The sequence below is a fragment of the Elgaria multicarinata genome, chromosome 3 (genome assembly GCF_023053635.1).
Source record: "Elgaria multicarinata webbii isolate HBS135686 ecotype San Diego chromosome 3, rElgMul1.1.pri, whole genome shotgun sequence".
Classification (NCBI taxonomy): domain Eukaryota; kingdom Metazoa; phylum Chordata; class Lepidosauria; order Squamata; family Anguidae; genus Elgaria; species Elgaria multicarinata.
In genome coordinates this window covers 105,362,620-105,386,848 of record NC_086173.1, presented here as the reverse complement: position 1 = coordinate 105,386,848, position 24,229 = coordinate 105,362,620, and the positions used below count along the sequence as shown (strand labels likewise).

The 24,229-nt window shown below is 40.6% G+C and overlaps 3 protein-coding genes across 5 annotated transcripts in view; 2 read left to right on the top strand and 1 right to left on the bottom strand.

The window, feature by feature from the left end:
• Nucleotides 1-13,974, top strand: part of PBRM1 (polybromo 1) — a 61,196-nt gene extending 47,222 nt beyond the window's left edge. For both annotated transcript variants that reach the window (XM_063121149.1, XM_063121150.1), the window contains 5 exons: nucleotides 615-779; nucleotides 4,392-4,538; nucleotides 6,268-6,335; nucleotides 7,130-7,346; nucleotides 10,293-13,974. In XM_063121149.1, the coding sequence (XP_062977219.1) occupies nucleotides 615-779; nucleotides 4,392-4,538; nucleotides 6,268-6,335; nucleotides 7,130-7,346; nucleotides 10,293-10,465 (770 nt within the window). In that variant the 3' untranslated portion in view covers nucleotides 10,466-13,974. The remainder of the gene's footprint in view (nucleotides 1-614; nucleotides 780-4,391; nucleotides 4,539-6,267; nucleotides 6,336-7,129; nucleotides 7,347-10,292) is intronic.
• On the bottom strand, nucleotides 13,186-19,930 carry LOC134395131 (ubiquinol-cytochrome c reductase complex assembly factor 5). Its single transcript, XM_063121152.1, has 3 exons — nucleotides 19,867-19,930; nucleotides 16,847-17,041; nucleotides 13,186-16,068 (listed from the first exon to the last, which is right to left on the bottom strand). The coding sequence occupies exons 2-3, from the start codon at nucleotides 16,995-16,997 to the stop codon at nucleotides 16,007-16,009; spliced, it is 213 nt and encodes a 70-aa protein (XP_062977222.1). The 5' UTR covers nucleotides 16,998-17,041; nucleotides 19,867-19,930; the 3' UTR covers nucleotides 13,186-16,006.
• Nucleotides 19,931-21,862: 1,932 nt separating this feature from the next.
• The window catches only part of NT5DC2 (5'-nucleotidase domain containing 2), a 32,285-nt gene continuing 29,918 nt past the window's right edge, over nucleotides 21,863-24,229 (top strand). The window contains exon 1 of one of the 2 annotated variants that reach the window (XM_063121148.1): nucleotides 21,863-21,962. In XM_063121148.1, coding sequence (XP_062977218.1) covers nucleotides 21,944-21,962 — 19 coding nt within the window. In that variant the 5' untranslated portion in view covers nucleotides 21,863-21,943. The remainder of the gene's footprint in view (nucleotides 21,963-24,229) is intronic. The other variant, XM_063121147.1, reaches the window with a different exon arrangement.

Genomic DNA, 24,229 nt, shown 5'->3' with positions numbered 1-24,229 from the left:
GCTGAACTGCTGCTATTTTATTGGTAACACTGGTGGGTGTTAATAAGCTATAAAGTCCATGGCTTGGATTCTGAGAACCACGAGCTGATGGAAACTTACTGAAAGAGACTTTCCCATCTCTTACTGTTTAGAAGGGGCCTCTGATCTTTAATAGAAGATCTTGGAGGAAGCTAGGTGTTGCAGCTGGGAGGAAGAGACAGGACCGTCTCCTTCTGGCCCTGTTCAGAAGTCACCTTAAACCCAGCTTTAACCACCGTGAATAAGGCCTTAATCACTATGGTTAAAGCCGTGGTTTAAAGTGTCTTCTGAACAGGGCCTGTGTGAGATTCCTTCTGGTCAAAGTTTTCTGGAACCAAGTCTGTCTTTCTTGAAATCTTGTGGATTTTTAAAAAGCATAGATCCTTTAAACGCTTTTTGTTGGCATCCAAATAAAATAAAAATTATGTGCTGCATTACTAAAAATTGCCTGGGTACTTTTCTTCTTCTTTTCCTTCCACATAAGCCTAAATTTGTGCCAATGTTTCGCTAGTCCTTCTTCAATTATCAGAGAATATTATTTTAAAAAAAATTCTGGGTTTGCAAAACAGAACTGAAAATCTAAAATACTTTTGCAGAGCGGGCAGCTAAGGTTGCTGAGCAGCAGGAGAGGGAACGAGCAGCACAGCAACAGCAGCAGAATTCCTCCCCCCGGGCAGGCACTCCTGTCGGGGCGCTTATGGGGGTGGTGCCGCCACCAACACCAATGGGGATGCTCAATCCGCAGTTGACACCTGTTGCAGGTAAAAACAAACAGGGGCTCTGACCATTCCCCCCCTTCCATCCACTTTACCAAACTCCTTCATAACTCTGAACTCTATTCTTGGGTCACTTTATTCTTACTGAAGAAAAACAAAATTAACCCACCTCTTCAACTTTTCTTCTTAAAACTTTAACTGTGAACAACCCGATTTGGAGCACAGATTTTGCCCTCGCCACTAGAGATAACACCCCTTAATCATAAGCATGCACTCTTACCCTGACTAAGCCTGTGCCCTCCTAGTTAGCAGACCTGCTCCTAGATTGTATCCTATCTTATCTGTTAACTCTATTTGTTTCTTTTGAACACTTCCAAATCAGCCTAACTTGGAAAGAGTGAATGATCATGTATTTGATGAAAAGGTCTCTAGTCCACTAAAGTTTATGCTATAATAAAATTAGTCTTTAAGGTGCCACAAAATACTTGGCTGATTTTTCTCGTATGGTGTATCAACAGAGCTAAAATCCTCTTGCGTTATTGGTGCCATGTTAAGACTGTTAGAAATTACAACATAACGCCTTAATTTGAGGGTAAACATGGAGAGTTAGCTGTTAGGAAAACGGATTTTATCTACCTGTTGAACTGATTAGGCATCTTGGCAGCAGTATGCAAGATCTGAAGAACCTTGCAGCTAGTTCTCGTAGCACGAGGGGACTTTTGGGCTTGTAGTCACTGAAAAACACCCCCTTCATACCACTTTGCAACCCACTTCTGTAACTACGTGGTGACTAAAAGGAATGACCTAGTAAGAACAGAAATACATTTTTTCCTTGAAGGGTGTTTATAGATTTGGAAGTTCCTGTATTTTCTCAATGTGTAGTTAAAAATTAGATTAATCATGATCTGAATAAGTGTTTTCTGAACAATTTTATGTGAGTACATGGCAACAATTGCAAGGTTTTTTAATTCCTTTATAGTTAATGGGGCATGATAGTTTATTAAATTGCTTAGTTCATAATCTACCATTTTGATGCTTTGTATTTATTTACATTAAATTGTTTTTTCGGTATTCCCATCTCTTGGAAGAAATTCAATATACCATTTTATATTGTTTTTCTCAACACATGTTGCTGTCTTAGTTTCCCATGCTTCCATCCAAATTAACTTATTAAAATGTTCTTTCCAAACACCTCTTTAATGTGAAGAATATCTTCTTTTAAGGAAAAAAATGTGTTTCTGGGAATTCATTTACTTTGGGCAGTATCTAATGCAACACTACTGCTAACGTAAATTATGCTGCACTTCCCCAGACAACAACTCACCGCACCAACAAACGGTATTGCTGTTGTACTACAGGTTGCTAGTGTGATATAGTTTATGTCAGCAGGAGTGTCGCATTGGATTCTGCACATCTAATTGATTTCCTAATCTACACAGTAAAAACTTTCTAAATGCACTCTGAAATGCACTCTGTATTTTGGGAGGGGCCCTTTTTGAACTGTGATCCTTTACTGACATAAAAATGAATATCTTACGTTCCTTTGATTTATTGTTGGTTTTGGGGGGCTGGTGGCATTGAGAATAGTTTAGGTAGATGTGTTCTTCAAGTGAGTTCATACACCCAGCTTAATGTAATAGCAGGCACATAATAGATTTATCACATCCAGATTTGTTTCACTTCAGTAGATAGGTCTAAATATATTTTTTTAATAAAAAAAATCCCTGAAGTATCCATGACTGTCTGAAGTGATGCAGTCATCAGGTAATCAAGTTATAGTTGTGATTTTCATGTCATATTAGGATAACCCCATTAATTCCACTCCCCCCCCCCACACACACCAACTCCCATTTTACAGGACAATGATCTACCTATTCCCCTCAGAAAATCCTTTTCACCAATCCCCAGTCTCTTCTCCTCCCATTATATCTCCCAATACTTCCGTCAGGGCACCCTTATTCTCCTCCACATCAAAGGCCCCTCATTATTCCTGCCATTCACCCCTACCAATTCATACTATCCTTTCAGCACCCCACCCCACCCCTGTCTGGCCATACTCTCTAACATCCCCTAATACATTTCCATTATTCCCTTCAGATTTCCTTCAGGGCATGTTTAGCCTGAAGAAGAAAAGTTTAAAGGGGAGGCATAATAGTTGTTTTCAAATAACTAAAGGCTATCATGCAGAAAATGGAATAAAAGGGTTGTCTGGTTTTTCCAGAGAGCAGGACTAGAACCTATGGATGGAAACTGAAGGGAAGCAGATTGTAGCTAAACATTAGGAGAAACTTCCTCACAGTGAGAGCTGTTGGGCTGTGGAACAGACTACCTTGGGAGGAGGTGGGTTCTCTTTACTGGAGGTATTTAAGCAAAGGTTGGACGCTTATCCGTCAGGGACGCTGTAGCAGAGCCTACGCTGAGCAGAAGCGTTGGGATCTCCAAAATCCCTTCCAACTCTGATTTTATTTATTTACCACCTATCATGTATGACGTATCCAGCAAGTACAGCAATAAAAGATTAATATACATTATAGCTGAAACACGTACAACTATATAACAAAGCAGTACGCCATACACTAAAATCATAACAACCAGTGTTGGAAATCAGTAAATGCTGAATAAAAATGTTTTTAATACGCACCTAATAGATTCAGCAGATGTTTTGGTTCTGAGGGGAGGGCATTCCAGAGAGTTGTCGCCAACTCGGCATCTGCAGGATGTGGAACAACCAGGCAGGCTGATGATGCTGATCACAGCAACCAGGCAGATCTCTATAGGAGACAGACACCCCCTTTCCTCTTCTATTATTCCCCTTAGGCCACATCCCTAAATTTCCCTCACCCCACACCCACACCAATCCCTATTTTCTCTTCAGATGTAGCTCCTTTCCATGCCTACTCTGCCCCTCCCATACCGTGTATGATTTCTTGTTTAGTTATTATAGTATGTGTAAATTAACTTGCCGAAGACAAAGGATTGTACTGTACAAAACATAGCTTTTCAGTATTGTTTTTTAACAGCATAATAAGTTTCACTACTGGTGCTTTAAAAAGCAATGTGAGAAAATACGATTTTGCAATCCATTTTCCATGATGCAGAACTCCATGAAGTTTTTTCTGTGTCATCAGGCATGACAGATAAAATGTCTTTTTAAAAAATACTTTTAATAGCCTATTGACCTTGAGATGTGAGGCAGAACAGCCCAGTCTATCCAATATTGTTGTATTAACTTCTCATTTCTGTAAGTGGTTACATTGTAAGTGAAATAGTTAAACAGACTGAGTGCTTGTTTTTTTGTTTTTAAAATTCTGTGCAGCGACGGTACTATCCCAAAAGCTTTGAATATGCATGGAACAATGTTGTATAAGTTTGTATGACTGACAGACAGAACATTTTGCATTTGCTTGCAGTAACAACCATTTAATGATGCCAAGTATTTAGTTTGTTTCCCTGAAGAATATGCCAATAGGCTAAATACTAATCCATTCCAAACGCAATATTTGGTATTGTAACATTGTTCGTTTTTGCAAGGTACTAATTGTAGTATTGTATTGGCAGTACTGAAGTACTGCTGATGTGTGGATAGTGCATGTCGTTATTATTTTGATCATTTTGCATGTCATTGATGCATGTTTGAAATTTGTTGTGTCCTCCAAGGCATGCTAGGTGTCTATCCACCAGTGCTGCCACCTTTACAGGGCCCAGTTGATGGCATTGTTAGCATGGGCAGCATGCCGCCACTTCACCCTGGGGTGCCTCCACCCCACCAACTTCCACCAGGCATGCCAGGCATCCCACCACCGGGTAAGAATGACCTCCTCATTCACTCATTATCTCAGGTTTCTGTTTTCACCCCATTTAACCAACTACTATGGGAAAGGTTGGCAGCTTGTGCATTTATAGCTTAAGTCTTGCTGAATGGCCCAGGTATGTCTAGCTATGTAAATGCACAAAGTGCATTGAGAAACATATTAAGTATATTTACAGAACATACTGGCATATTATATACAGTATGTTGTTAAACCAACATATGTGACCAATCCAGCAGCAAAGGTGGATGACCAGTGAACTATAAGAACACCACTTAAAAGTGTGTCAAATGGCCTGGCTTTACCAGTTACGTGTAATATTGAAAACACATACTTTCCAATCCATGTGAAGATCTAGAAATTCATGTTATTTGTTTAAATTGGACTTCTAAAATAATTCAGTTGAGATATGAATCTTTATACCAGTATGTTCTTCATTTCTTTCTTCTTTACACACTATGCATTCAGATATACACATACTGATTACAATGGCTTTGTTTAACAGATCATTTAAAAATTTACACCTAAACACAAGGTTAGAAAATTATATCCGTACATTGTTTTAAACAAACTAAACTAAAACTTTGGCCAAGAGAATATCAACCAGTAGAGTAGTTGAATGTATCAGTGTCCTTCCAGGCGTGATACGTACTTAAAATTAAACGTTTCTCTTGTGATGTGAATCAATATTTATCCACAGTGAACAAAACATTAAACAGAAGCAATGGATTATTTCACTTTTTATTACCAATTCTTTTTTTTTTAATGGGGATGCATAGGCTGTTGTAAAAACTTCAATTTCCTCTTTTTAATCTTTTTTGCTGCTGTTAAATCTTTCACTTTTCACATAAACTACTCCTTTTCTGCATGCGTTGGATAAATTCAGCTGTGGGCAGAAATAAATATAATTTGCCTGCTTTATTTCAAAGTATACATTTAACGTCAGGGTTTCCCTAAATTCCAACTAAACATGAATAATTGTATGCAAAATCACTTTATAAAAAGCCTGTTAAGGTATATGGCTACATCCCAACTTCTAAACAAGAATCAAAGATTTGATTGAGTATTTACAGCAGGATACGAGCTTTGTAGCACAGTTAGAATCATAGTGTCCTTATACCAGATTGTGCTGCTGAATTTGAACAACCATAAAGTGTTCTTAGGTGTTCACTATCTCTGCCTGGCTTATCTATTTTTTAAAAAAATCCTTATTTGACTTCTCAGATAGAGAAGCTTTATTGAATAGAATTATTGTTTGTATGCTTGGTATTAAAAGGAAGGCCTTAAAATAGGATCCTCATGAAAGCAACTGCATTGTGCTAAATAAAATGTGGTAAAAGTGAAGAAATGGACACCGTCAGGCCCAGGAAGAAAGGCTATTGCACAATTTCCATTGATTTCAAAAGAAAAGGCACTTGCACAATTTCCATTGTAATTGGGGCATTTGCAAATTATTTTCACAGCCTGTAGAACAGATGTTGATTATTATGATGAAACCCAAAAAGTCAACAAACCTGACACCCAGGCAATATGTAGCATCTTTATTACCTTAAATAATGCTACTTGGGAATGTACATAATCATACATCATTTAAACAAACAACAGTAGTTTCAGATTGCACAGGAATATATTGATTTGATGCTAGACTTCCATTACAAGCAAAATAGCCTTTTTGTCAATGGCCTGAAATAAGTCTCTAATTTTGTTTGCATTTTGAAATACAGGTGTTATGGGTCAAAATGTTTCCTCCATGGTAGGAGCACCAGCACCAGGAAGTCCATTCGGGCAGCAGGTAAGTGGTTTGGAGAAAAATAGGAAAACTCGAATTATATTGGAAGATCTTGAAAAAGCTGTCCTCCAATGTCCTAATGAGTGTATTGTATTTCTAATTTGCTGACATCACCCCAGTATCACCTCTTATCTAACCTGAGATTTAATGATGTAGGAGTTAGAATATATATAAGTTGTATCCAAAGCTGTTCTTTGGCAGGCACTGTCAATTGAATTATCAGAAGAGATAGGCAGGGCAAGTGTTGCTGAGGGAGAAAGAGGGGCAGAAGAGCAACACTCTGAGTCTATAGTTAGTTTCTTCCTAACTATAGATTTCTGGCTCTTGTCCCTGCCTCCCAATCACCATACCATTCCTTGTAATTTGTGCCAGTTTATTTAAAAATCTGGATATCTAGATAGAAAAACCATTAAAATGTATGATATATACAGATATAGTTTCCTGTGTATAAATCTGTTGATTTCTGTAGTACAAACTTAGGACTATTGTGGGATAGGATTTGAAATGGTTTTGTTTTGGCATTAAGCATCATCCAGTTGTCTCTCGTGGGTCATATTTCACATGACACCAGAGAGTAGCTACCATTCCCTTAAGGACCTTTCATACATTGATGCTATTATACCCTTTTTTGTTGTTCAGCATATTCCAATGAACCATATGTAGAAACTGAATATCCACTAGCTCATTTCAGCAATCCTTTCTTAATTGTGATATTAACATCTTCAGGGCATGTGTGTGTGTGTGTGTTTAACCTAACTTTTAAAATGCTTTCTTGGTATTATCTTCTACTATTCTAGATGGGCATCCTTGGTCCACCAGGCCAACAAGCACCCCCACCCTATCCTGGGCAAAATCCAGCAGCTCAGCAGGTCATGCAGCAGCCGACAACTCCTATGTTTGTCTCCCCTCCACCAAAGACACAGAGGCTTCTACACTCAGAGGCTTATCTGAAATACATTGAGGGTCTTAGTGCTGATTCAAATAGTATTAGCAAGTGGGACCATACCCTTTCAGGTAAGACTACTTGCATTAAGCAGGGAAAAAATCTAGAAAGACGTTTTTCAGACCTTTCAGTATGAGGCTGTTTGCATGACATGGCAGCCCACCATGGGTTATTTAACCCACTCTGAGGCTTGTGGCTTGTGCAGCTGCCATTTTGAATATGCAACCCCACTTGGTGTAATTAGATGAACCTGGCAATCATGGGTTATGTGAGGGTTAAACAACTCTCATCTAACCCATGATCACCAGGTTCGCAAGACTTGACAACTCCTGAGTGGGGGGTTTCATATGCAGCCTGGTGCCTGTGGGCACTGCAGCTTGTTATGAGTTAAATAACAATGAGCTGCAGTGTGTTATCCAAACCCAGACTATGTCTGTACAATGGAATATGCAGAATGAGGTTTTCTGTGGCTGCTCCACAAGAACTCCCTCCCCATAGAGCAGAGGTGCACAATCTGTGACCCACCCCACACTCATGACTCCCTCAAACAGTGAGAGATGTGCTGGGAATTCAGGGGAAAGAGAGAATTGGCAAACATCCCACCCCCCCTGCCTCTCCCAGTGGGATCCCTCTACTAGTTCAAAAGTATTTTGCAAAGTAATGCATTTATATTATCACATTTGAGCTAAGAAGGAGCACAGCAATGGACACATGAGGTCAGTGTTTGTGTCCCACCATGGGAAGATCTTGAGGTTGCCACATTACATCATTTGAGAATTACATGGAAGTTTATCCAACTGGTGTGATTGCAGGGGAAACCATGGGTACTGGGCAGGAAAGAAGGCGATTGCCATTAGCCTCACCACAGTGGATACTGGAATAACCACAGTAGTTCTGGCCAAGACTAACTTCAAGACAGGATTGATGAGCATTAATGGGGATTACAAGACTTCAGGTTTGCAGAACCAGTGGCTGTTTTAAAAGGTGTGGACTGGACCATGTTAGGGCTGCTCAATAACCTTGAGGAACAAGAACCAAAACTGAGAAGTGAGGAACAACTGGTGAGTTGCGACATCATACCCAATAATAAAGACACACTAGGAGGAGAACATGGGTAAAAAGTTTTAAACCTCATCCTTCTTTACTGAAGGCACAAGGAATGAGTGCTGCTCTCTCCCCACTCATTGGTAAAGAAGTCACAAATGTAAATACAGATAAGCTATTCTCAATATCTGTTAACAGTTCATCGAAGACACTAGAAATGTTTACTGTTAAATATATTCTCTTTATAACCCATTGCACAAAGATTTTTAAAGATTATGGGTTGGGTTGGGTTGAGGATCTGCCTTCCTCAAGAGGAAGGGCTCCACTCACTCACAGAAGTTCATTCCATCTGATTTTTAGGTACTCCTCCCTCTCCCCCACCCCACCCCACCCCACACACACTTCAGCTCACCCCGTTCAGAATGATCTCCTGACTCTCTGTGTAGCATTTTCGGGTTTCAAGCTTTTAAAATAAAAGCTTCCCAGAGTGAGTGTGCTATAATCCTATCAAATGGCCTTTTATTCAACACCTGGTAAGCCTGAACGATTCATTTCCTCAAACACCTGGTTATGGTGGAAGAAAAACTTTACATCTCAAAGATTTTCCCTGAAAAGCCATAGAGCCTTGCTCTTCTGCATCTTTGAGATCCTGTCCAAATAAAACTGTGCAGCCCTCCAGACATCTCACTTGTGCCAGCTCCACTCCTGGGGATGGGAGGGGTTAGGACAAAAGGAAGAAAAAGCCAATTCCTAGGACCGAAGGAATAAAGAATTTCCTTTTGCAGCAAAAGAAGGGTATAGCCCTAACACCACCCATTCAGTGAAAAATACGTAACTGCAGAGTCACCAACTCCAAAACCTGTCTAGTGAAAGTGATAGCTACCAATATGACTGCAAGTCAGCAGTCGTGATGCACAAGTGTCCATCAGTTCAAATGGAGCCATTATGAGGACCGTTAACATCTAATTAAAATTTCAGGTGGGAAATCTATGTACCTGGGAATGGGGGAAAACATCAACAAAGCTACCCCTCCAAGGAACTTATTTAAAAGTGGTTGAGCAGACAAGGACCCCCCCTCCCCCTTGTAATTCCAAACACTGTTTAGTACTGCAGCCTGAGATTTGATGGTATTGGTAATGAGGCCCTTGTCCAGACCTTCTTGCAAGAATTCAAGAATAATTTTCACTCTGCCAGGGTGTGGCTCCCTCTTCTTGTCCTTGCACCAAGACAGGAAGATTTCCCAAATGTTAGCGTAAACTCTATTAGTGGACTCTTTCCAGGGTGAGAGAAGTGTTCTCAATATATAATCTGAGAACTCCAGCTGTTACAGCCAGAGCCATTCAGTTTCCAGACAGATGGAAGAGTTACAGCCGCAGATGCAGAACCAGGCTGAGACAGTAGATCCCTCTGGAGTGGAAGCTGCCAACATTCCCAATCTGTTACTTCCATGAGATCCACAAACTTTGGACACCTGGGCCAAAACAGAGCTATGATAATTATCTCTAGCGTTTCCTTCCTTATCTTCTGTAACACCTGTTGCAACAGGAGTAGAGGTGGAAAGGTGTATAAAAGACCAATCAAGTCCCTTGGGTCATCTTCCCATCCAGATGAGCCCTCCATTCAAACAGACTGGTATTGGTTGTAATTATGGTCCAGTTGGGCTCCTCTTGACCCCTTTGGGCAGTCTACTGGTCAGCATCTACCAGTCCAGCTCCTGCCTGAATAGAGCTCGTATCCCCATTCTTTTTGAGGATCTGATGCTCAGAGAACAGAAATTCCTGGTAAGAAAATGTTCATTGTTCATGTAGTGTGGAGGATGTGGCCTGCACTGTATACACTGATTGGCATCCGTGGAATGTGGATTTTATTTGTGAAGTAAAACTTTATTTCAGTCATATTGGCAAGTTGTACAGAAATTAATGAATTTATTTTAACAAGGTACAATGTAACTGCATATCTTTCTACTATTTCAGCACGAAGGCGTGATGTCCATCTTTCAAAAGAACAAGAGAGCCGTCTTCCTACACACTGGTTGAAAAGCAAAGGGGCCCATACCACAATGGCAGATGCTTTGTGGCGCCTTCGAGACTTGATGCTGAGAGATACTCTTAATATTCGTCAAGCATACAACATAGAAAATGTTTAATCTTCTTTTGATACCAACATATAAAATTTTTGTGGAACAATAGCTGTTTTAGTTATTGGTGAGGGGGGCAAACTGTTTTTATTGCATCTTACTGTACATTGCAAGATTGTTTTTTTATATATATAAGGACACTTTTAATAAGCATATTTCACTTTTTGTTATATTAAGTTGACTTTTCTTAAATATACAGACTTGTGCATATAGTTCTTTTGACTTGGAAGATGATCTCATACTTGGTTATAAATGAAAAACAAGGTTACATCCTTTTTCTTCACACAGAGTTTCTGATGCCATCATTTTTAAAGCAGCAAGTGTGTTTACAGTTTAGCTAAGAGAAATGTGAAATTACTCATAGTTTACATCTTAGCAGCATTAGCATCCATGTGCTTGTGTGGTAGTGACTTCTGGCAGATACCTCATGTGAGCTTAAAGCAGTCCTCCCCAACCTGGGGCCCTCCAGGTGTTTTAGACATCATCTTCCATCAACCCCAGCCAGCATGGCCAATGGTCAAGTATGCTGGGAATTGTAGTTCAAAACATCTGGAGGGAACCAGATTTGGAAAAGTTGGCTCTGAGGCTACAGGGATAGGGAGTGGATGGAATCAACCTGCTAAATCTAAGACCATAAACGTTTGATCATTAAGAGGGTCGCAGAACTTGACATAAAAGAAAAAAATGAGCAAGGAAGTTCAGTTAGTCCAACTTCTGTTGGCACATACAAGTTCCAACTGTGGTTTGTGTTGAAGAGTTTGCCCTATGTGAAGAGCTCTAAAACCATGAAAGCTTGTGTGTACTGCCAGTAGACATTGGCCTAATGAGAGAGTGCATTATGTAATTTGGTTCTCTAAAATGAGACTTGTGCTTATCACCACAGCAGTTTGTCTTAGGGAGATTCTAGAGGAAGTATAAATATGAAAGGATGCAAATATTCCTTTCTACTTTGATATCTATCATGATTCAGTTTTTGTCGGGATACATAATGCCTTTGAATTCTCAAATTAGTAACAGAGCATTTATTTTTATTTTATTTTTTAAAACGGGGTTTTTAAATGTGCCAAGGCCTATATTTAGGATTCTTTGTTGTAACGATAAACTGAACAAAAAGTGGACATTTTATTCTCTGAATATTTTTAAGTTGCTACTGCAAATTTACTGTAGATCTTAACTGTGATATTGGAAGGTAAGTAACAGGACATGCAGAAGGGTTACTTCTGTATTTAGCATCTTAAAGTGCTTAATTAATTGGCATTGACATGTGTATGCTTTATTTTTTTAAAAAAAATATTACACTGATTAAAGCATTGTAATCCAGCTGTTGAGAATTTTAACATGCATAACCTGTATGACAATGCTTACAATCTCAACACAGCAAATAAGGTTTATTGGAAGAAGGGAACTTGAGCCCTGATCCTGTATATATTTATTTAAAAAGTAAATAACCTAAATTTTAATATTAACTTCTAAATAATTTGCTGGGGATCACAAGTTTATGTGATCCCCAGCAAATTACAGCAGTTAGCTCCTTCAGGCATGTAAAAAGCCCTAAACGAGGCCAGTTGGAATCTTTGTTCTCGTATTTTGAACAGTCTCCACCTCCCCACCCCCTGAAGTTAAGTGGCTAGTTCTCGGGTTTCATAGTGTCATAGCCTTCCTCTTTTCAGGAGATGTCTGATGATAACAAATGAAAAGTATGAATTGAATCTAATGGTTGTCCTACTTAGAGTAGACCCATTGAAATGAATGGGACTTAAATTAGTCATGACTAACTTAAATCCCATTCATTTCAGTGGTTCCATTCTGAGTAGGACAAGCATTGGATACAACTCTATGTAAAATGTTTAATAAAATTTTAGTAAAACAAGTTTGAACTGGGATAAACGTTGGAAAGGCTTATAAATACAATGCAGATTCAAAGAAACAATTTTGAAATTTTTGCACCAACTAACAGGTAAAACTTGTATAGTGAGGAAGCATTGTTTTTAGAAGCCTTGCTTGATTACAAAATAATTTAATGAATTGTTGCCATGTTGGCTTCAGAGAATAAGCAGTTTACCAGGAAACAACTACTAGTATTCAAAAGTTTAGTTTATCTGGTCAAAGTTTAATTCCATTGTCTATTTTAAAACAAATCTAGAAAAAGTAATATACTTGATGATTCTGGATCTGTTTCAGTGATAAAATGTAAAATTATGGCAACAAGTAGCTTATGAAACATATATGCCAAACATTTAAAGATTCAGCTGTTCAAATGAGGTAGTAATGTAAAATACAACTTGATTAACATTACAAAGGGGAAATGTTTTGTATCCTTAACATTCTATAAACTGTGGTATACACATCCTTAGTTTATGGCCCTTTGCAATATTTAAAAATGTGATGAGAAGTGCTGCTACCCCCCGAGGTCTGTGCACGCACCCAGGGTTGTGGATTTTTTTTTAATTGACTTGGCTGCAAGTCCCAGTACCAAACCAGCTTAGTGCTGGGAGGTGCTGAGCTGAGTGCATGGGTGCTCTTCTGGATCGTGGCCAGTGTGTTTGAAATTACCTCAGATATTGCAGTTTACAACAACAAAGTCAAAAGAAGCAGGCAGCTAGTTCTTTAGTACTTAGAACCACCATAGACTTTTACTAATACAATCACTTTTTTTAGGTATTGCAAAAACTACACCAAAGAACCTGGAATTTATTTATTTTTATTTATTTTTTTAAAAAAAATATTTCAAGAACAGGATGAGACACACTTTGGATGCTGTTTAATTCAGAAGGATCAGTGTTGAATAACCTGCAGCATTGACTTTTCCAAACATTTAAGCTGAAGGTAGCTTCACCATTCCCAATAGCCCAGGAGTAAACAATTAGAACTGTAAATGAGGCCTTTTCTATGGCAGTGCAGAGCACTCCTCCTAGATCATTAGGCTGGCCCTAATTATTTTAAATTTAATTTATTCCAAAATCATGTCTCTGTGTACTGGGGGCATTTCAATAACATGTAGGTTTTAAGTTTTGATGGCTACAATCCAGTATTGCACAACCAGCTGACTGAACTGTTTTCTAACTCTTAAATTGTTGAACAGGAGAACAAACCATGTCTTATTTGTGGCCATTTGAACCCATTGTTTTCCACAGCCACATACTGTACTAGAATAAAAGAACTTTGGATATTCAAATAAAAGCATGGGAAATGGATATTCAAATAAAAGTATGGGAAATGGCTGGCTTGAGTAAATGGAAGAATACAACTGTTGCAGTAAACCAGTTAGAAAGTGATTAGCAGTTTATCTCATATTCCTTCTTCCCCACTTTCTTCTTAAAGAGCAAATGTGTGTAATAATTCAAGTTGATGTTTATAACTTTTCACCATTTATGATTTTGGACCTGGTTAATCCATGCCTCATTTTTACTTCTGGTTGTATACTCCAATGAGTAAAGTGATAACTAGTCAATGTGCATGTACTATCAGTTTGTTTTTCTGAGGCTTTTTTAATTTGAATAAAAATAGTTTGAAATTTGGATTAACCAGGTTTGATTGTTCCATTGAGATGTCTTATTTTCAGTTTCAGGTAGCTTCCCTGCAAACCTCAACATGTTCTGGAAAGAAATCACAATGCAAGTGACCTGAACATGTGTGGTGCATGGTTTATCATAACAGGAACAAGCCACAGCAAGTCTCAGGTTTGTACACTCTCCACACCCTCTTTCTTCTGGTGTGGCCATGAGGATCTCCGATGTTTTCGCTTCTGTTTTTTTATTAATTACAGTTTAGCATTATGTCCAAACCTGACAAACTGTGGTTAACATTAACTATGGTTTAGGAAAACAAATCAGCTTCTTAACCTATGGTTTGAACGTGGCTTGTTTCAAACAAACCATAGTTAGGATTAACCAGAGTTTGGTGGGTTCACACAAAACAAGCTTGTTAATAAAAAAATGTGAGCCAAAGCTTCTGATCTACTCACAACTGTATTGGAATAGAGAGGGAATTCTGAGGCTTGCACACACTTGTTTGTCACAAGAAGCAATGGTGTCCAGACTGGCCCAGTATTTATACGATAAAGCAATAAAATTCTTATACTGTAACTATTACTTTTCTCACCCGTTTGGAATAGCCTTAGCTCAATACTGGAAGATTTACAACATGGCTGAAATGGCAAATTCTAATTGGTCTCTTCTTGTAAAAAACACACACACCCTTATGTGATATCTAATTGTAACATACAAGAAGGGGCATGCTACATCCCCAACATTCTTTTTACTGATTAGATGATGCAGAGTTCACAAGGGACTATAAATCTGAGTGAGCACAAGATAAGTTTTCTTTGGATGAATGACATGTATGGTGGGATTAAGGGATGAGTAGCTGCTGCATTATATTGGTCTGGCTAAAAATTAAAAGTGAAGTGATTTCTAAAATAATTAAGAATACAATACAATTTCATTCCTTTAAAGACTAAAAGGTTAACTACTTTCTGCTTGCCTTGAGATGGCACCAGTTTAGAACAATTGGAAGGAGGCTGAAATGGGGGGGGGGGAGGAACTGCCTGATAATAGGAGGGAAAGGGGGGGAAACTACTTTATACTGGGTCATTTATCCATCTAGCTCAGTATTGTCTGTCAAGCAGCAGCTCGCTGGGATTTCCAACCTAGTAGGGACTGAACCTGGAACCTTCTGTGTGCAAAACATGTACCCTACCACTGAGCTCCTTTAACATAGTCAGTTCACTTGTAATGTCTCTCTGAAACATATGAAAGCATAACCGAAGGCGCTGTTAAAGACTTGGGGCAGTAACAATGTTTATCGTATTGTGGAAAGCAAAAATGCAACAGTATAAGCCTTTGAAATAGTTTGCTGACAGACAAAAGGATAGTGCTAATCTCTGTGTACATTTTCCTCTTCTGGAGTGCAAAGCACACAGTGGACGTCGAAGCTATTCGAAACAGTGTCCTGCTGTTTCGTATCTGAAATCCTTTTTCCGCTGTAAACAATAATCCACATTGCAGCAGCATTCTTCAATTAATTGCATTTGTTGTACATGTCCATCTGCAATGGGGAGCTGCAGTCAATCACAGCAGGAAGCTATAACGTATTCCCATGTTTGTCCTGGATCATTGTTATGTATATGTGTGAAAATTCTGTTTAGCTATAATCTTTCTTGAGACAATGATTTTCCATTACGAGAATGAGCTGTAGCAAGTATCAGGGTCAAATGCTCCCCACCTACCCACCCCTCTGCCTTTTGCATTACATTGAAACCAGCCCAATGTTATAGCAAAGGTATTCCCTTAAATTAATAATAGAAGCAGTATAACAATGATGAATTTTAAAAAATGAAGAAATGGGTCAATCATGAATTACTGCTTTTGGAATATGGTATAAACAGCTGACTTTCCTCTTCCTGGGTAGCTCTGGTACACCAAGATACAGCAATAGCATTTTCTGCCCCTAAACTGGGTAGCAAAAATATACATTCCATGGGACTAGACACAGTGCTCAAAGGTTTTAGATGTTCAGAATTCATTTCATACAAACTATTCAGGGTGAAATTCATCTTCTTTCCAAGTTCTGCTCATGCTGCCTCTCAGACCGCTTTCTACGGTAAACATCATCTGGAAAACATTTGTGATTATTTCTGAGGATATTATATTGAAGAGCTCTCTAGGGAAGAGACAGCCTTCCACCTATAAATGGTTAAAGTTTAAGGATCAACTAAATGGTCTGATTCATGCAACAGCAGATAAACTGTACCACGGATCATATTTAACAGAATGTAATGTAGCAGTAGGTAAATGATCTGTAGAAACCAGGTTCTCTCTAAAGAAGTTGCGAGAGCCCTGTCAATTCTGAAGTTTGCCATCCATTTCACAGATTGATTAGAGTCTCCTTAATCTGAGGCCTACCACTTGTGTTTTAGACCATTTGGACTAGTTTCAGTTTCTCTCACCTGCTGATACAAAGGATATGTTTGGCTTCATGAGGACAACCACCTGAGAGTTGCACCAACACTTATCAACACTGATGAAACCTAGATGAGAAAAGCTGGCTGGAGTTGATAATTTGTATACCAGTGAACAGGATGCCACACAGCCTTAAAACTTTGATGGTTCATGCCTGCTCAAAAAATTCCTCATTTGTAATGTTCCAAATAGCTGGGGATAATCACTGATTTCATCAGTGCCCAGAAATTTTTACTACTTGCATGTCAGAAACTTCTAAGATCTACATTACAAGTTGGGCACTGCCCTGAAACTATAATTTATGAGCTTATTAATTTATAATAGCTTAGACAAGCTAGAAAAAATAAATTCTGGCCTTTTAGCAATGACCATGTAAAAATATCTGCTAAGAGAAAGATAATTCATCTGAAAACTTTCTGACAATACTTACAAAAAGTCTCTTGGCCAAGTCGGATGTTTATCATAAACCATTCCATAGCACCTCCAAGGATGAAGAAGAAAGGGAGAAATCTGTACACACCAAAGCGCTGCTTTCCAGGCACCATGTACAATAGTTTCCTTATTTTATGCTTGCCAAGCATTTTATAGAGGACTTTAGAATCCCTGCAAGGGAGTGGGGCTGATCCTGGAAAACATACAAGATTGGTTAGCCAACCTAGATGAAGTGTAGCCAGTGAAACCAATTAGGTTTCATCACTGTATCTTGTACACATAAATATGACTATGCTTTATACAATACTCAAAACACAAATTTCAAATAAAAATCATGCTACCTGCTCCTATACATGTTTACTCATTAAAAATTCCACTTAATTTGGGTTTATTTCAAAATCAGTGCACATAGGACTGCGGTGTTAAGATTTATTTTTATGGATTCAATTATTTTCACATCAATTACTAAAAACTTGACACATAATTTTTGGGGAACTCAAAGTACATGGTTACCCTGTGCAACTGAGAATAGATGTAATGTGCAGGTTCTGCTCTTTTTCCATTTGGCAACCAATTACCTATGTGACACAACAGGAAAGCTTGGCTGAAGATTATCCTGCCGTCTGTCCTTTGCTTCCTGTTATAGAGACCCACAACTTATTGCAAAATCTCTTTTCAAACAGTAATACACAAGTGTTCTTTTCTGGTAATCATTTATTTAGTATTAACAATGAGTTATGTATATATTAGTTTGAAATGCAGGGAATCCCAACAGTAATCAACTGAAATAGTGTGTTTCTGCGCCTGGGATGCAGACTTATCAGGGACACTTTACCAAGTGAGTAATATAGGTATTAGTGCAATATCAAATACATTCTGAGTATTCAGCTTAAAAACAATCTGCAGATACTAACAAGAACAAGGAGGAGGAAAGTGAGAAAAAAGGCATAAAAACAAACACTAAGAATTACAAAATTAACAGAGGTTACATATGAATAGTACAATTTGTTCAACTCAGTAAATGTTCTTTGGCTGGTAAAAGCCATCTTTCTTTCCAGCTTTGGTAATATGTAACACTACATGAGGAGGGGTAGTGCACCTGCTTTGCATGCAGAAGGCCCTAGGTTCAATCCTCATTACTTCACAGTAGGGCTAGGAAAGAATGCAGCCTGAAACCCAGGGCAGTCAGTGTTGACAATACTAGGCTAGATGGGCCAGTGTTCTGACCCAGCATAAGGCAGCTTCCTATGTTCTGCAAACCTACACTCCTAGAACTTGAGATAATAGATTTATATCATACCTAAAATTAGACCGGTATAAATATCATACTCTCCAATAGTTCACAGATGGAAAAAGGAATACAAACAAAGTGCCAGACCACACAAACACCCCAGTGCCTTTGGTAATGAATAAGTGGGATAGAACATTTTAAGTCATAAAAATGGGTCTGCTTCTGAAAAGGGTTCCAAAACTTCCAATACCTACGGAATGTCTGCATCCCAATTGCTTGAAGGACCACTTTCTCCTATTTGGGATTAGCTATATATTAATATTTTCTCAGAAGCTCTGCTCCATCTGCCCCTGGGACGGCCACATACAGTAAGGCCTGTTCAATTGTGGTACCAACACTGGAACTTCCTTCCTAAGAATGTGCGTCTTGCTTTCTCCTTTTTGTCCTTTAGGGTGGACAGACTAGGCTTGCAGCAACTACTTTATTTTACTAGAGGTCTGAGATCTACCAACCAGAGCCTGGTGCAAAAGACATACACTTGGAGCCCGTTCAGACAACAGCTAACCCATAGTGGATTGCTCAAAAATGCAATCCACAGTGGGGTAGCATGTCGTGTGATGGAAGAATTCCCTCTCCATGGGTAGAGTACCCATACCTGCTACCCATCTGGTGCAAGATGGTTAGTGGGGTACCATGGAAGTTCCTATGTTTTCTTGCAGAAACTCCAGTTTCGGGCCTTGTTTTGGTGGGAAAATAAATAATAAATGGCAGAGGCCATAGTCGGCCAGCAAGAACCACCACCAACACTTCGGCCAATACTTGTGCCACTGCAGACGTTGTCCATGGTCAGAGGCCTTCCCCCCCTGCTCCCCACTTTCATCAACAGAGCAGCTGCTCAACGCCTGTTCAGCACACAGAGGATAATGGGATGTGCAGTTAAACCACATGGAGATAAGTGATCTAACTATGGTGGGTAGCGGAATCACAGGGCACGCCATGGTTCCTTGATCGTGTGTTGGGTCTGCTTGTCATGGTTCCATTACCCTCCCCTCTGCATAGTTCCCTTACCCATCTGACTTCATCCTGAGGGACCAGACCGGAACTGGCTAAGGCTTTATTATCTCAACATACTTTAGGGATTTATTATAGCTCCAGTGTGGATTTGTCTTATTTACTGCTGCTGTTCTGGTTTCTATCGACTGCTGCCAAAACTTAGTACTTTAGCTTTTTACACCTTGTATTGGATTTAAACTGATGGCTAGCCACTTCGCGGTTTGTTTGTTTTTAATGGAAAAGCAGGATACGTGTTTGAATAAATAATAACTATGACTGGGTAGAACAGAATAAGAACCTGAAGCTCCACTTTATAAACCAGCGACAGCAGGGGCGGAGACCCGCTGGCCCAAGCTGGGCTGCAACTCCCATCATTCCTGACCATTGGCCAAGCTAGCTAGAGGTGATGGAAGACGATTTCAACGACCACCTTAAGGGCCACGGCTTTCCCACCCCTGAGGCTCGCGCCTAAACTGCCCCTCCTTTTCAGCCCAGAGGGGTGGCCGTCTTCGCCTGCCGCACAAGACAAGGAAGAGCCCAGCGGCATCTGCCCAAAGGCTAACAACCCCACCGTAGGCCAGAGGACGCGCAGGCAGCTTCCCCCACTCACGCTCAACGGCTGCACTGACAGCCCCCCCACCCCGGTTTACTCTGCGTATTCGAATACAGCCAATCAGGGAGGCCGGCTTGAAGGCTCTCCAGCGCGCGGACGTGGATTATCATTATCCCCTCACCTTGAACGCTAAAGGAGGCGCCCCACGCGCGAGGAAACCTGAACCGAGCAAGAGGCGACGAAAGAAGTCGTCACCCCGTTGCCTGATTTACATGCGTTAGGGGAGTAGCCGAATCTGATTGGCTACTGCGTTGAAGGGCGTGGCCGGAGCCCAATTTGGTCTGGATTTATGGAATAGGCGGGAGACCAATTCCGTGGTGCTTTTGTATCGAGCTCACTGCGGCTCTCAGGCTCCAGTGACAATAGTGGCGCTGCTCAAGGGAGCAAGTTCAGCTCAGTACCCCACTGAGTTCAATGGGAGGGCCTGTCAAGTAAGATGCATAAGATTCCAGGCTAACAGTGCAGTCCAATGCATGTCTATTCAGAAGTAAGACCCATTGAATTCAGTGGTTATTGCTTCCAGTCAAAGTGGGTTTTTTTAGTCTGTAACTGCCTCCTAAATGTTGCTGCCTGCCAACATTAAACATCTTGGACTAAATAAATCCATGTTCATCATCATCATCATCATCATCATCATCTGGTGTTGTAGAAATTGGGCCTCTCTATCACCAATAGATAAAGCTTGAACTCTTCAAACGAAGAGAAACTGCAGAAGAGAAGAAAGAGGAACAGACCAGCAGGACAATAGATGGTGGAAGCCTGAGTGTGATTGGTGGACAACTGAATCAAGCATCGCCGTTATGGTCTTTTCTTCCTCCCTCCGAAACCTTTTCTTTTGTGTCGTGTGTCTTTTTCGATTGTAAGCCTGAGGGCAAACACTATCCAATAATGCTCTGAATAAATACATAAATTACTGTTCATTACCCTTCAAGAAATGCGGTTACTGAGTGGGCTAGTCATTGAAAATTCGGTATCATTCCTTTTAATGCGCTCCCTTAAATATCCTGGGGCTTCAATTGGCCAACTTTACCTTTCTCCAATCTGTAACCCACAGCCGCTCTTTACAGCCGGCAGAATATGTAGCATCCTATATCCATCCTGTACAAACTTTACTAATAGATGCATTCGAGATTTCGTAGTCTCGCGGAGACATTGGCTATGGAAAATGCATTGTGCGATACTAAATATTGTGTAGCGCAATCCTATCCGTGTTCACTCAGAGAAGTCAGTCCGATGGGTGTCCATAGGATTCAGCGTCCACACTACTTAGGAATAATCCCTGTTGAACACAGCAGAACTTTTTTCCGAGTGAATATACATAGAATGGAGTTTGTCATTCCTTTTACTCTTTCCTCGCGTTTGTCGATTTCACTTAAGAGCTCCTGTGAGCGAATAGGCGTCCTTTCTTTCACTAAAATCTTTTTCTTAAAACAGATGGAAGCAACAACCCGTCCTAGAATAGGACAAGCAGCCAACAAAGAGCGCGTAGCTCCCACTCCAGTGGCCCGAACTGATGAGCAAAACCATTAGAATTGCAAGCTTGGAGTGGAAAATATCGCCGCAGTAAACGTTTAAATACCCTCCAGCAAGGTGAACGAAAGGGCTCTTGGGAATGGTAGTTCTTGTCTCTTCGAATAGTCAGATGTAGTCCATCAGGTAAACGCCTTGATAAACTCCAAATCCCAGGTCGCCACGCGGCGCACGGGGCCTCGGAGTCCCGCCTCCTCCCTGAAGCTTCAGCTTGGAGTGCTAAGGATTGGTTAGACTGGCCGCGGTTGGATTGGCTGGCGGCTCGTGTCCAGTCCGTGGAGCGGAGAGTGGTGCTGCTTGCTTGCTTGTTGAGCGGGGCTTCTCTCGGGAGATGGTCTTGTGAACCTGCCATGGCGGTCGTCGGACTCAGGGTTGCCAGCAGCGGCATATGGAAGGGCGGCGGGGTAGCCGGCCTCCAGCTAGTAGCCGGGTTCTCCAGTCAAGGCTGCTGCTCTAAGTGCAGCGACAGCGGGGACGGGCTCGTGGGCTGCGGCCAGCAAACGGCCCACCAGCCCCAGCCACCGCCGTCTGCTCTCAGCGACCGAGGCGAGAGAGCCGGCGACTGCAGCCATGCAGCAACAGCAGCAGCCGCTCCCCTGGGCACCCACCAACCCAGCCCCATCGAAAGGATAGACACGAAGTCCTACCTCTGGGCCAGATACCACGAGATGAAAAAGCTGGTTTACGGTAAAAACAAAAACAACCCACCTACCCTTCCTGAATTGCCCTGGACGTGGGGTTCTTCGGCCCTGTGTCTGGTGCATTTGCCAATACCAGACTCCGACGGTCCTGAACTAAAAGGCTTCCTCTACCTGAAATCTGGGTCCTGTTCAAGCTATAGTCCGGCTTAGGGGGGCTCGCATCGAATTAAGCCTTTCACAGCCCATCAGGCTGGCCTAAGGAAGACACGTGCAGTACCTGCTGTCAGTGCAGGAGCGAGCCTGTGGCTTCCCCTCTTGTCCTGGTCAGATATTCTAATAACAAACGGGGTTTAATCATTCACAGCCCTCGGAGGTTGCAAGTGATGGCGAAATCCTAGCCGTGTCTACTCGGAAGTAAGACTCATTGAGTTCAATGAGGCTTCTAGCTAAATGTGTTTAGGATCCCAGACAGAGCGTCTTGAATCACTTTGGATATCCTATACCTAGTCTACTGTGTTCCTGAAAGGAAATTTTCTATGGATAAGATTATAAGGATCCCTTTGTAACCTGGGCAAAGTGCTGTTAATGTGTGCACTCGAAATGAGTTGGTGCTTTTAGCAAGAAAATGTCCACTTTGCAAAGTTATAATCATCACCAATTAGATTGCCTTAGCCAAGTAGGCTAAAACTAATGTTCTGGAAAGTAGGAGAGACAACAAGGTTTAGGCAACAGATTTTGTAGACTGGGTTCTTTGAATCTAAAACCCAGCAATTAGGGTGTGACATTTTCCACTGCCCTATGCTTCTGTGGGAAAATTTCTATTCTTAAAATTAACTATTTCATAAAATTGATAACATAATGAACTTGATACACCAGTAAAATTAAGTGGTTTAGAACCTATAATTAACTTTCCCAGGTGACTGTCCCTAAAAAGCACATTTATATTATATAATTGCTAAAATTATTATGTTATCAGTCCCTTAAGTTTTTTGTTAAAAAGTAAACCCTGCCAGTGCTGTTCAGTTGTCATGATTCAAAATATTTACAAATGTTGCAAATATAAATATGAAAAAATCCAAGAAAATGGTCCAGTTTATTAGAATATATAATTTCTACCACACTGAGGCTATAATCCTATACTCATTTACTTGAGAGTAAACCCTGTTGTACTCAGTAGGACTTACTTCTGAACAGACATATATAGGATTGTACTGTAAGTATGCTTTTGTTTGTGTGTTTTACATAATCAGATATTTCAGTTCAGCAACTTTTGACTATTAGAAAAACATCCTAAATTTTGCTAAAAACCCACAAAAGTGCTAGAGCACAAATATAAAAATTAATAATCTTGCAACCCTGTCAGATTCTACTTCAGTGTTCTTAAATTGTGTTTTATGTTTGTGGAGTATGCTGATATTTGAAAGAACTTTTGCTACTAAGTAAGGTAATAAACCTGCTGATTCCATGATGTATGTTTTACTTTACTCCATATTAAATTCATCTCTGCCTCTTTAATTAGGTAGTACAACATAAGGTTTCCAGAATGCACTCTTTTTCTGGTCTTACAGTTCTGGAGGAACAGTGGTAGGGAGCATAGACCAGGGGTGCAAAATCCTGGGTGCAGGGGTCAACCTGGCCCTTCAGTGTTCCTCATATGGTCATTCTCCCTTTGCCTGGCCCCAATCCCTTTCCCCCTGGTTCCAGTCGATTGGTGGATTCCTGGCTTTTGTTCAGTTTTTCTGCATTCTCCAAGATTGAAATGCTTCTCCTAAGGCTTAGTGACTGGTGGCAAGAGCTTTAAGCTAAAACCTGTTGTCATTTTTGGCCACGCCCCTTTCCCCTTTGGCCCCACCCATCAATGGAATGAGGCCCCATGGAATTCTGCCCTTGGGCTGAAAAAGGTTCTGCGCCCATAGCATAGAGACTGAAGCTAGCAATATAGTACAAATTCTTGCTATTGTTCCTGGAGAAGCACCAAAGGGCCTTTGAGCTGGTATTCTTGGAAACACAGTGGGGCTTATGACACCCACCTCCATTTTTCCTTTTTCAGCTAATCGGGGGCAGGCAGTGGATTCCTTGAACTTGGTGTCTATTGCAGGGGTAGGCAGTATGGTGCGCTCTAGATGTTTTGGTCCATGTCTTCCATAAACATAGCCAGCATGGCCAGTGGTTGGGGATTATGAGAGTTAAACCATCTGAAAGGTATCAAGTTGCTTGCCCCTGATCTAGAGTTAGTGATGAGCTGGATTAGGGGAAAATAACACCGAAATTCAGTGTTGATCATAGGTATTCTGGCTTCTCATCGGAAGCTCA